This window comes from Phalaenopsis equestris, unplaced genomic scaffold (genome assembly GCF_001263595.1).
Source record: "Phalaenopsis equestris unplaced genomic scaffold, ASM126359v1 Scaffold200747, whole genome shotgun sequence".
NCBI classification, from domain to species: domain Eukaryota; kingdom Viridiplantae; phylum Streptophyta; class Magnoliopsida; order Asparagales; family Orchidaceae; genus Phalaenopsis; species Phalaenopsis equestris.
In genome coordinates this window covers 10,746-24,785 of record NW_018220555.1, presented here as the reverse complement: position 1 = coordinate 24,785, position 14,040 = coordinate 10,746, and the positions used below count along the sequence as shown (strand labels likewise).

At 33.8% G+C, this 14,040-nt stretch overlaps 1 protein-coding gene across 1 annotated transcript; it reads right to left on the bottom strand.

Moving 5' to 3' along the window:
• Positions 1-7,089: 7,089 nt before the first annotated feature.
• Positions 7,090-8,310, bottom strand: LOC110035932 (LOB domain-containing protein 15-like). The gene is given in 4 exon segments (XM_020740269.1): positions 7,090-7,217; positions 7,219-7,508; positions 7,588-7,840; positions 7,908-8,310. Coding segments are annotated over 4 exon segments (669 nt in total). The 5' UTR covers positions 7,922-8,310; the 3' UTR covers positions 7,090-7,105.
• Between the last annotated feature and the right edge of the window lie 5,730 nt (positions 8,311-14,040).

Sequence of the window (14,040 nt, the reverse complement as noted above, 5' to 3'; positions counted from 1 at the left end):
AACTCCTAACCATCCATGCATCCATGGAATCTGAATGTGGTTCTACTTTTTTGAGAATTACACAGCCCTCTTGGGTCTTAATGCAATTACAACGAACTTTAAAACTGCAACAGACCTTTATTGTAATGCAAATAAAGTGCAAGTAAAAAACCATCACATTGATAATTAAATCCGCTTCTAGCATGCATCACAAAATCCTAAACATGAATTCTACTCATTATAAAAGAAAAGTAAAATAAAAACAATGACATAATCTTTTCATGCCATTATTTCCAAACAAGAAAAGAGAGTAAGAGAAGCCTATCACAAAGCACGAAGAAAACACAACGCAAACTTCATTTAACCAAAGCAAATACACTAGATAAGTGTTTACAAAACCATAAGATAATGAAGAACACAATACTTAGCTTTTTCCCTTGAAAGAAAGAAGAAAATCTCTCCCACAAAGTCTCCCGTCGATCCATGCAATGCTAGAACATCTCCTTACAAATTCTCTCAAAATCCCCTCTCCAATCTTTCCAAGAGGAATCTTTCCAAGAGGGGAGAAATCTACATTTCTACTCCTATTCTAAGAATCCTAAACTTTCTCCATACTTTCCTTAACATTCCTCTCACACCAATCCCTCATTTTCTAACCTAAATCCATTCTTTTAAAGTGTAGGGATGAAGTATGAAGAGTTGCCACAAGAATCCTTTCAAAAGCGTCCAAATACGTTGAATTTCGGCCCATAACCGCCAAAAGTCGATCCGTAGTCGTCTCGGGCGCTGTCGGCGGCTCGAGGGCGCTGTCGGTGAGTTTTTCTATCATTTTTTGGTCTTCTCGGGTAAATCTCACCGTCGGCGCCGTTTTGGCACCGTCGGCCAGCAGACTGCGCAGCTCCACCGTTTTGCTCCGTTTGGCTCCGTTTTAGCTCCGTTTCGCCCCATTTCAGTTGCGTTGTGTTCCTAACAGATAGCCCTACAAAATAAGAATAAAAACAACCTTTCTTTAAAGTGCAATCTCATTCAAAAATTTTCAAGAAGTGTAAAAGAGATTAAGCATCAAAAGACTTATTGAAAGGTGTTAGGGCAAAATCCCATTTCTTGCTCGTTTTTGCCCCAAATTTCACCATTTTTGCATCTTTTTGCTCCGATGACCATAATTCATCATACCTGCAAAAAAATATCAAAAATACCCTTCCTTAAAGTGCAATATCATTAAAATCAGTGTAAAATAGGTATGAAAATTTCAACATATTTTCATTTGGTCACTTGTATGTACCATAATGAAAATTATCACGAAAGGATCCCTGTGGGATCAATTCTGTGGGATCAATTTCTAGGACTCCATTAGAGCACTTTATTACTTGAGCGATACATATACTTGCGTACATTTTAAAGGGGATTTGACATTTTAAAAAAGTGTTTTAAAGATAAACTTTTTTCATAAAAGATATTTTTGTTGGGATTATGTTGCATATTTATTAATATATCTACTATATGTATTTTGTAATATTAAAAATATTTATAAAATTAACACACTAAATCTACGTGCATCATGAGGTAAATTAATAATTACTTGAATTTTTGCAGGGTCTACTTCCATGCCATTTTTTGAAATTTGATGTCTCAAAACTATTTCTCATGCTACGATAAATTAGTTTTTTTCCCAGTTAAGGACTAAATTTGTTTATTCACAGTGCTTAATAAATTTTGATAAATGTCTTTTGTTATTTCTTCACAGCGCTTAAGAACTTTTGATAGATGTTCTAAACATGATTCAAATGAAATTCCAAACACTGAAAAATCACTTTCAAAAATTTCAATCCCTTTCTCAATTAAATCACAAAAAATAGCCATCATGCATCTTTAAAATGTAGCAGGTGCATTACATAAACCAAAGGGCATTCTTTTAAAAAAAATGCACTATAAGGACTGGTAAATTTTGTTTTCTCTTGATCCTCATGAGCTATTTATATTTGGTAAAAACCAGCATATCCATCCAGAAAATAAAAGTATTTATACTTAGCTAGTCTATCCAACATTTGATCAATAAAGAGTAGTGAAAAATGATCTTTCTTAGTGGCAAGATTTAATTTTTTATAATCAATACATATTCTCCATCATGTGACTATCTTGTTAGTATTAACTCATTATGTTCATTCAAAGCCAGAGTCATTCCTCCTTTCTCAGGAAAATAGTGGATTGGACTAACTCATGCAATATCTAAAATAAGGTAGATAATTCCAGCATCTAACCACTTTAGAATTTCTTTCTTAACAACTTCTTTCATAATATGATTCAATCTCCTTTAAGGATCAACTCTGGGTTTGCAGTTCTTTTCCATATGAATTATATGCATACAAATTGAAGGACTATTCTTTTTATATCAACAATTGTCCATGCAAAGGCTTTCTTATAACTCTTTAAAGTTTTCATCAAACTCTCTGAGCAAAGTATAACCTTGTAGTGGAACAAGTAGTGCAGTTGGAATATCTAGGTTATGTTGTGGAAAGTGTAGTGCAGTATTGTGTCTGTGTTCAACTGTGAGTGGTTTGATCTAGTTCTCAATTAAGAAACACGAACACTAAGCTTATATGATATTACTGAAGCTAAAATAAACCTAAGATACACAAATTTTGATCTATTAATTATAGCACATCAAACTAGTTAAGTTTATTATCTTCAACACCATGGTAAAGCAATGGATAAACTTGATTGAATCATCATTATTAAGAATAAAGCAAGAAAAACTATTAATATGCAAACAATCATTGAATCCTCCATCAAGATCAACGTATGTTAGATTTTCATGTTCAACTTGATTCCATTGAAGTAATGTTTGAATTAGAGGGTAATAGGGGGACTTATGAGGAAGTTTCTCTAAATGTGGATGACAAATATGATGACATTGAATAAAAAATTTTAAGTTCATCATCGACTGACTCGTATAATTAAATATACCATAAATGATATGTATGTTTAGTTGATTAGTTTCCCTTAATGTTTTTCTTATATTTCTAATGTTTTTACATGTAGTTCATGCATGTTTCTTGTTTTGATTATGCACATTCTAGTTTTCAGGTTTGATGCTTATAAGATACCTCTCATGCTTAATTTCATTATTTTTACATGTAATTACATCATGTTTCCTATTTTGATTCTGCACATTCCTGTTTTTACATGTGTTTCTTTTATTAAACTTCTCTTGCTTGCTTTTACTATTAGTATAAGTTTTATTAATATCTTTTTTTCTATTACAGATGACATCAGGTGGTTGTTAGCCATCCCAGTGACATCCTTCTAAGAGCACTATAAGGTGTACTTACAAGAGTATGCAGAAGCTAACGGATCTCTCTGATAGACACATCACTAGTTTTGTAATGATTAGCAACACCACTGCCACTATAACCTCTCTTGTACATTCTACCGCCACTCCATTCAATCTTGATACAGCTTTAAGGCCGCCAAATCTTCTGCTGCTTACTTTTGCTATTAGTAATAATTTTATTAATTTCTTTCTTCATATTACAGATGTCATCAAGTGGTAATAGTGTTCATCCATTTCATCGACATCTTCCTCAAGGCGTTATAGGGATTACTTGCAAGAGGATGCAAAAACCAATGGCTCTCTCTGACAGACAATTTACTAGTTCTGTATTGATTAACAATGCCGCCATACTACAACCTCTTTTCTTCATTCCACCACTACCTAGATTAGTCCAACTACTCCTTTACTACCACCAACCCTTCCCGCTGCAGCCCCTCTCGCACAAACTCCCACTTAGGCACCAGCTCCCACACCCGCACCAGCTCCTTCTAATGTGTTGGGCCACTCAACTCCCAATCTTTGAGGGAATACACTTTTAGATGAGTATATATTGTGGCAGAAGGAGACTCGGAGGATCTTTATTACTAAAAAAAATTCAATATTCATCTTAATATTTCTTGTGACTAATATTTCTATTTTAGGTTTATTCCCCCCCAGGCCACCCCTGACATGCATCATGGAGATCAACCAGAGAAGAAACAATACATTGCATCTCTACTGAAAATAGATGTCGATTGTGACTCGAGATATGTGTCTCTGAGAGTTTGAGGTTGAATATTTTTTTATTGCATTAGAATGCTAGTTTTAAATTATTTTATTATACTAATCTACTTATCAACGTTGCACACTTTTTTAATTTATAGAGGTACTTCCACTAGCTGTCGGAGCATCACTAGTTGATCCACCACATTTTTGTATTTTATGGTAGGCATCAACTCGGTAATATGTTCACCAAAACCTGCAAGAAGGGGGAACTGCACATCTGGGCAGGGCAGGAGTCTTGGGCTCAGTTGACCAGAGTCTGGGCCATTTTGGATTATCAGAGGATGAGGATAACGAATCAGTAGAACAAACAGACCGAAGGGGCTAAGAGTGACGCCCTTCACATTGAAGACTCAGTCCCCCACACAAGAGCACTACCAGAGGCTAGTAAGATTCTCTAAATAATCAATATTTTAATGGTTGATGTAATTTTGTGGTACTTATCATTTTCTCATTTACACAGGCTTGGGAGCATGGCTGGTCACCCACCACAACAGTCACATCTCTGGACGCATTGATGCACAGGGTTGCAATATTTAGTCTCCGACCTCTACCTTTGTGTCAATTGTACATAAAAAATTGATTTTTTTTATTTTTTTAGACTATTACTTTTAAAAATTATAATTAATCCAAATCATTTACAAAATTTAAAAAAATGATTAATCAAATTTTATGAATTTGGCCGGTTACCTTTTGTATTAAATAATGATACTAATGTAACATAAAAAATAAAATTATGATAATAATTTAATTAAATTCAATAATTTTATTTATTTGGTTGAAAAGATGATTCAACTTTCAACAAAACTTCAATGATTTGGATGAAACTCAATAAAGGTATTTCTTCATTCACTATTTGAAAAATATAGTTCTATCATTAAAAAAATACAATCTATGTAATAAAATGTACATCGACGTAAAATTTAGAAATGTTTATAAAAAATATGCATACATTTAAATGAGAAAAAAAGAACTCTATCACATTCTTTAATGAAAAAAGACACCTAAAATTCAAAATATATAGTAAAGTTCAAGCCCAAAAATTAGAGAATTTAATGGATGAAATCATAAATTAAGAATTTGAGAAATTAGATAAAGTGATTTAATTTAACTGTTAAAAATAAAGACATAAATGGGCATCTTTTGAGCCTGAAAGGCTGTGATTTCACCATCATCTTAGGGAGGGTGAGATACATAAAGGGTTATCAATCGAGCTCATGGCCTGGGGATATATTTTTTCCCTTTTCTGAAAACTTCAACGGCCTGGCCTATTATTAGTAGATTCCTGGGGATTATTAGTAGATTTCTACAAAACCTACTAATAACTTCAATATTTTATACTTAATGATTTCTTAGAATTTTAAGAGTCTAGATAGGGCGTGCGTGCGTGTGTGTATAACACACACACCCTATCTAGACTATAAAATTCTAAAGAATCATTGATTATAAAATGTTAAGACCAGTTGGTCGGGCATCTTCTTGTTAGTTGTAAGTTCCTGCTGGTCTGTAGTTCGATTCCCCCCAAATGTAGGGTGTGGTACTCGATATATAGATTATAGGAGCATGAGGGATGACCGAGGCTCGTATCATAGCCTTCAGCCATTCCTTTATTTTTTTAATATATATATATATATATATATATATATATAATTTTGGCTCAAAGATAATTCCATTGATTTCAGTTACTATATCAATATTTTTGTTGATGCTCTTACCTTGGTCTTTATATAGATTTTGTCCAAATGTACAAAGATTAATTCTTTGCTTTTTTGCTCATAATGTTTTTTATATCAATGAAATTCACATGATTATATATATATATAGAGAGAGAGAGAGAGAGAGAGAGTACAGCGCGTTTGCAAGCAATGGTTCTCATAAATAATGCAAACCTACATGTAAGTTTTAGATTTATATTTGTCTTTATATAAATATTTTTATTCTGATATGGATACTGTAAATGTGCATGTGTTTATGCTTGTCATACGTAACATTTACATCGATAAACACTGCTATGAAACAATTCTTTTCTGTTACAAGTTTACATATCCATTACATAAAGTTTCAATGGGATTCCCTGAAGTGAGACTATTAGAACCGTTTACCTTTATTCAATTTAAACTTCACCGGCTTTAAAATAATGTTTAAACTCAAATTACATAGATACGATTAAATAGACCTTCTTATAACCTTTTCTTCTACTCATATATTGAAATATCTCTAAAAGGACATTATTAATCAATAGATAATAATACAGAAGATCATGCCATCTCCTCAAAATGTAAGGCAAGAGTTCTAAACACTATAAATTAGAAGAAGATAAATAATTCATTTCAGAAGTTTCTAGTTTGCAGAAACTGGCAGATCAAACCAGAAACAAACCCTTTTGTCTGCTTCCATTAAATGTTAAGACATCGAGATCTTCAGTTTTCTGACAAACATGTGCAAGTTTATGCACCGAACAGTAGACCACTTCTCATGTACGTTCGATCTGCCAACTTGGCATCATCGGTAGGGAACCATTACCTGAAGTGGCCTTCCTCTTTCCAAACAAAAAAGCCTTCTGAATGTTCTCCTCTTATATGTAAGTGCATATTTATTCTGCTATGGGGAACTTTTTCTTAACACCAGCAACACGGAGTGAAAAACCAAGCATAGACGACAATAAATGACTCTAATAAGATCAGAATATAACACACTTTTCTTGCTTTCCCCATTTCCATTCCAAAAGAAGGATCTCATGAATATAGTCAATTAAACCAATTGCTCAGCATATAAATCTCAATTATGCAATAAAAAATGTAGATTTGTAGCAGGAAAAAGAAACAATCATATAGAAAAGAAAAAAAACACAGAAGCAAGAACTCATGTAACAATTGGGAAATATAGCCAACATAAGAGATATTACAACTGTCATGAGCTACCAAATGAATAACTCTCATCACCCTTAATTTTTGCATTATTTCTCAAAAACTATATTTTCCACCAAAAAAAAAAAAAAACAAAATAATGCTAAATAATTAATTTGCAAATCTATCATCCAAAATACGTGACATTTTCATTTGTGATGGAGCTGTAGTCAGTGGAGCTGGATGGAGCTGGAGGATACATAGCTGAAGAAATCGTGCCTCTAGTCAAAACAGGGAAAGGAGGCGGCAGCAGCGGCGGCCGCCGGCCGGGGCAAGCCATGGATCGGCGGTGGCGCTGCTACCGATACATCCGCAGTAGAGGCAAAAAGAACCGCATGAACGCCTGCATGTCTATATTTGTGTTTCAGAATCTCGGTTCTTACGGCGGAGAGCTCCGCCTCAAGAGCCTGTACCTGTCTCTGAAGGGCCGTGATGGCTCCCATGCACCCATAAACAGGATCTCGAAGCCTCACGTTGGCTTCATAGACAAGACTGTTGGCTGCATCGGCTCTCTGAGACTCTGGAACTTCCTGATGATTAATTAGAAAGACGACAAGTTAATTTTTTTTTTATTACGAAGTTCGTGTATGTGTGTTTGCGACTATATACCATGAGCATCTTTGAGACGTTACTGGCGCCGAAGACTTTGTGGACGGAGGCGAACTTTTGGGGCTCGTGAGGAGAGAAGTAAGGGGAGAAAGGGCATTCTTGGGCGCAGCGGCGGCGAAGGAGCTTGCAGGCGGCGCAGGGAGTGATTGTATTTAGGGTTACGCCTACAGAGCCGAGGAGACTGTGGCGAGCCATGTGATTGGATGCATCAGCTTCGCTTTTAATCTTTTTGATTATGTCTTCTTGTTTCTCCCTGCGAGAGAAGAGATGAGAGGGAAATTGGAGGAAGAGAAGATTCAGGGGATTAGGATTAGGATTACCTTGCTGAGCACATCCAAGCATGGAGATGGCGGTTGTGAGGAGAGAGGGGAGGAAGAAAGGAAGGGGATAGAATATTGGAAAAAGAGAAGATATGCTTAAAAGGCAAGATAAGAGGTAGGGGGAAGGAAGTGGGGCTATGACTCTAACGCATAAAAGTACAAGAGGGAAAGAAAGGAATGTGAAGATGGGGGGAAAAGGAGAGGGTTGAGGTGATTTGCTTGCCTGTTGCTAGCTGCTGATGTAGCTATTGATGTTACAGAGACTGATTTTCTGTGTTGGAAGAAGAAGCGATAGCTTGGAGAGGTTGGAGTGCTAGATACAAAAAGAGATGGTAATGTTGGTAATGTTGATGTAGAAAGAGAGTGCCTGGTACATTCAAGAGCTAATAGAAATGATGTGAATGCCAGCTCTTGCCTTGCTCCTTTCTTACGTGTACAAAAGTGTTGACTTCTCAAGCTTTGGGCACGGTTTTTAAGTAAATTTTGAGTAGATATTACACTACAAAGTTATTTATATTATGAAAAATAATGAAAAAATATAGAACTTATTTGATCATCATTTTTCTATTTCTCAGCTTATTATTTATATTAATCTATTCATTAAATAATTGTAATACCCTATTAATATTTTCTTAAGTATTCTTTATTTGGAATGATTTTTCGTAGGATGGCACGAGCTAAAGACCAATGTTTTTAAAATAATAAGAATTTAGATTTACTTGATTACTGATATAATCAGATTGATCTCATATACTGACAGGTTTTTCTTCCAGCTTTGGGTTGAATTGATGTAAATATTAGAGTTCAGTTTACAAATTGAATCAAATAATATAAAAAATAAATTGAACTTCTTTTAGGCAGTATTGAAAAATTAATTTCGATAAAATTGAGCTCAATTTCCTCTTATATTATTTATTTAGAGAGAGAGACTTCATGTATGTTACATTTTTTATAACGTTTTATATCCAAAACTAGCATGATGCATTAGAAGGTAATTAATTGGTAGTAGTTAACTGGCAGGCTGCATCTTACTATATATTGACATGCATATACCATTTAAAAGATATCCCAACTATAATACGCGAAAAGAGGGTTTAGATGCATGTAAATATGCGACGACGGCAGTTTTAACCCAACAGTAAATCTACCGGTGTTTTTTGGTACTTGCTTTCTGCTATGACGGTCACCATTTGCATTGGTATTACGGCAGTAGAGAAAGTTTTCAGTAATATTTCTTATGGTGATTTATATTTAATAATAGACACAAAAATTTGGTGGGTTCAAACATCACAATTTTGTTGCTGTTGCGGCAATTTAAGCCAAAGGAATTCTTAACAACTGTTACAGTTCAAATAGCTAGAATAGAAACAGATTTTTTAAAATTTATATTAAATTGTTACAATAAAATTTAGTTTTTAAAATTATAAATTAAATAATATACATCTATTTTGGTAGAGCAGCCTCTTTGAATGTCGTAAGTCTCTTAGGTCACTGGTTCGAATTCCCCCTTGTATAGGGTGTGGTACTCAAATATTTATCATGTTTAGGCATGGTCGGGACTCGTCTAATCGTCTTTGGTCGTTCCTTAGATATATATATATATATAAATATATATAAATATATATATATATTTGGGTGGTGGTGTGGAAGGTGAGGTCCTCGGCCGTCAATATCTTTTTCAATTAAAAATAAATTACAAAAGAGGAATTTAGAAAAAAATATATGAAATAAAAATACATATCAAGAAAAATAAAAATTTATAAGCCCCTAATACGAAATATTGAAAGGAAACAACAAGAACATCTGTTAAATACTACTACAATCAAGAAAGAACGGATTGAACCAGAAAATTAATGCCTGAAAAACCTTGGTCCATTGAGCCAATTCACTTGAACAACAAACAACACCACCAAAGTCAAATAAAATAGAAAATTTTAGAAATCAACCCGACTGAGTATATTCATGTCATTTCCATGCTCAAAAAGCAAACAAGGTTCCATGACTGCCCCAAAATTGATAAATAAAATGTGTGTTGAATCTATGTAGAAAAACATCCTCGTCTCGTTTGAACAGAAACCCAATTTTCAAATGTTTTAACACAATCTTAGAGCGAGCCAAAAAATAAAAAAAAAACCGAAGCAAATAGAAGAATAATAAAGGTGAAATTTCCTGCAACAAAAAGTGAGGAAATAACTTGAAGGGTTAAAATCTATGCATGAACCAACATCCAAAGAACCTTGATTACCAGCAATTAGACTTTCTAAAATAAACCAGTCGTCCAAAACAAAAGATTGAGAGAGACAAACAACTGAATAAGCTTAGAAAGTTCATGTAACAAAAAATCTAATGTTTAATATTCACTTAGTATCACGAAGCTCAGTTTGGCATCTAAAAAGTTAATTTGGCATAAGCAAAAGAGGTTGTCTTCAATCTATGGATAATAACTTCGTGATAGCCTTATAACTGAATCCAATTCTATCTCCAAAATTCCTTCCAGAAATCAATTTCATTAACCCATAAAAACAAACAAAATAAATACTCTACAACCATTAATTAGGGTGTGTCTTTTTGAGTCAAAATCATAAGATCAAACCGATCGAATTGGTTTGATTGATTTAGTTCAGCTTCAAAATTGTATTTCAATTTCTTATTTCTAGATATTTTATATTCAGTTTTTCATTTTTAGTTTGGTGTTAATTTTCTTTTCATCGATTAAATATTCAACACACAGTTATGATATGTAGTTTTCGATTCTCTCATAACTAACTAAAACCAAATTAAACATTGGCTTGCCGTTTTGAATCCATCAAAATTTTTGCTGATATATTTATTCGGATTGGAAATTTGTTGTGCAATCCGTTTGTCCAATTTAAAATTTTATAAATTGATCCATCTAACTTTATTGAATCCTCACCCCTAGAAATCCTCACAACAATAACCATTAACTTTCTATTGCTGTTAAAGTTGTAACCATTAACCTATAACACACTAGGCACTTTGCTAACCTACAATAAATTCAAAATAATTTTCAACCAATATGGAAGAAATCAATAAATCCTATCTTTCCATTTATTGATTTTCAATTCGATAACTGTATGCATTTCTTCACAAATCACCAAAATAGAATATAAATTGTGTTTAAAAATTATGTTAATTTTCTCTTTTCAAGTATATCATGCATTACTTAAATAGGTTTGCTTAGACTTCGCTTTTAAGTACACTGACCATACAAAAAACACCTAAAATTGGCAGGAAAACTAAAGGCTTTATGCTGGTCTGAAATTTTGAATAATTTTTCTACACCCAAGGACTCAACAGATTCACAGTCATTTTCGACGGTTGTCTAACTAAATAAACCATAGGTTCCTCATTAAAGAAGTTCCCAGTGGGTGACTGACGGTTATCCTAGTCGGTTCATGCCGAATCATAAACCGACACCGTTTTGTGTCGGCATAATTTGAAGGCGTTGGTTTTTCTAGCTTAAAAGTTGGCGGACATCATATATTAACCGAGGGACTAAATCATCAATTGCTAAGCTATAAGCAAGCACCCTATTATATCAAACCGACGCTGCCTTTTGTGCGCGCATCTGGACCGGAGGGTGGAGATTTAACTGCATCTCCTAAGTTTTTTGATTCAAATGGAAGGTGATGTCTATCTGAACATTCATCTATATTCTTATTTAATTCCAACCCTTAGTTTTTTTGTATTTGGAGTTTTTACTATTTCGAGGTAAAATGAGAATTTTTATTTTTCCTGTTTTATATTAACATACATACCGATAAATTCTTATGTATTTACCAATTTAACACTTAAACTTCAATTTTTATATGTATGCGACTAAGTATGTAAATGCCCCATAAATATTTTGATGGTATGAACGTAGAAAGCAAAGTTATGAGTAAATGCCACATAAGAAATTAAAACGTTGGTATTTTTGAAGTATTATAATACATTTTCATGGTATAAATGTAAAAACAAACTTTAGGTGTTACATATGAAAATCTTTAGGAATTGAGTGGTATGTATGTAAATGCCCGAAAGGAAATATTGAAGAAAACTATAACAAAAATTTTAATTAAGCTCTTTAAAATAATCAAATTAGCCTTAAAATTAGAATGATAAAGTTTCAAATTGTTGGATATATGTGGTCAAAGGCAGTGTTGCAGCAAATATATTGGAGAAAACTATATATTTGAATTATCGTTTATCTTCATCCAATAAATGGGCCCTTGTTAATATACTATTCTTCTCACCAACGTCGTCCAAGCTCCTATCTTGCCTTTTTTCCCATTCAAGATTGACATTCCTCCAATCATCATCTTCCAAGTCCGGTCTCACCATTGTTCCCATTCAGTACCAATATGCACACTCCGCATCCGCTGCGATTTTGCCAACCTCTTTAGATCCATCCTTGCATGACCATAGTCATCTAGATCCATTCCCCTAACCATCTTCCTCCATGTTTGGCCGTAATTTTGTTTGATTCTCTGGAGCTTGAACTCCGCCCCACTTCTATCATTGCTATCGCTTCTACTGGATCCAAATCTTGTGCCACTGAGAGTTCTATCTTTTGTTGGCACCTAAAATTTCATCCAATTATTGAGATTCTTTTTCACCAATCATCCGCAATTCACGAGATCTAGCCGCCACCACATCCAAGATCCTCATTATATAATTGTTAAGGCTTAACTATTGATGTCTTTCTTCCCATTAGTAATAATGTTTGAGGCATAAATAAGATACCATTTATGAGCCATATTACTTGGGAGAGAATAAAGGATATTGATGCTACAAAAAACATCAATTTTTTCATTGGAAAGGGATTTTCCATTCCTTATATTTCTTGCTCCTTTTGTTAGCAACAACAATTATGTCTAGACACCCGTATGTGCGGTCGAAGACGGAGATTCGACCACACCATTGTGCATCACACATCAAGGACAATATGATGAGCTAGTTAGGAGAGTCGATGCTTAGATTTGACCTATGTTAGGAAAATTATAGGTATATCTAAAAGGATTTGGGCATATATATTGTATAAAAATGATCTTAAACGTTAACAACCATTTTATTTATGCGAACTCTAGCACCGAGCTCCCCTATAATCAAAGAGCTCTTCCACCAAGCTGGTCTGTACTCACCTGATAATACATTGGTTTAACATTGCATAAGAGACAAAAAAAAAACACTCCTTTCCATCACTCTCCATGCCCATTTATGAGTCGCTGACACATAATTGCTTATTTTACTTGCCAGACTTGTATGACTATTTATTTTATGAATTTTCATTCTTAGATCAATAGGTAATGCCTAAAAATCATACGCACATTTGTGTTTAATTGATCTATGTTTATTGCAATTTATGATGTGCTTATTTTTATGAAGGTTTCAGTTAATTATGGATATTTGTACATTAAGATCATGGATGTACAACAGACTTTATACAGATAGAAAAAGAATCACCGAAGAATTCTTGAACTCTGTCGAGGTTTTTGTGATAGGGGCACTAATCTCATGAAATACTTATTTGAGGGTAGGTTTCATTGCCCATGTTCGATACCCAAAAAATACAATCTAATTATACAAATTGGACTTCACATAATGAGACTAACCCTGCAATATTTAGGTATGCTTCTTTGACTATTTATGATCTTCAACCTAAATTTTAATCATGTTAACTTGAAGAAATGATCTTCAATGGGACAAGACATTGTTATCCGAGTCATGGGGAGGAAGAGAAACCAAACCATAAAGCATGGGAGTTTTAAGTTTTGATGAATGTAGTTCAAAGGTTATCGTGGGATGGTTGCACATCTCATTTTGAATTATCTATAGCTCTCAGAGTGCTGATAGTTAAAATCAAGTTTAACATGCCACAAGAGTGCTTCAATCTCAGAATTAATGAAAGAGATAAATACATAGGAAATTTTAGTTTAAGAAGGCTTATTAAAAAAGAAAAAGTTTGTCTTCATATTAAGGATGAAACAGAGAAGATTGATCGTTGTGTTGTTGACCTCATTTTTGATTGAGGTCTAGAAAACTTCTTTAGTAGCCTAGGTCTAGCCATAAGACTTTCCTATTGACTAGTCTTAGAAAATTAGAAGAGGTACCCCACCATTAGAAATTCAAA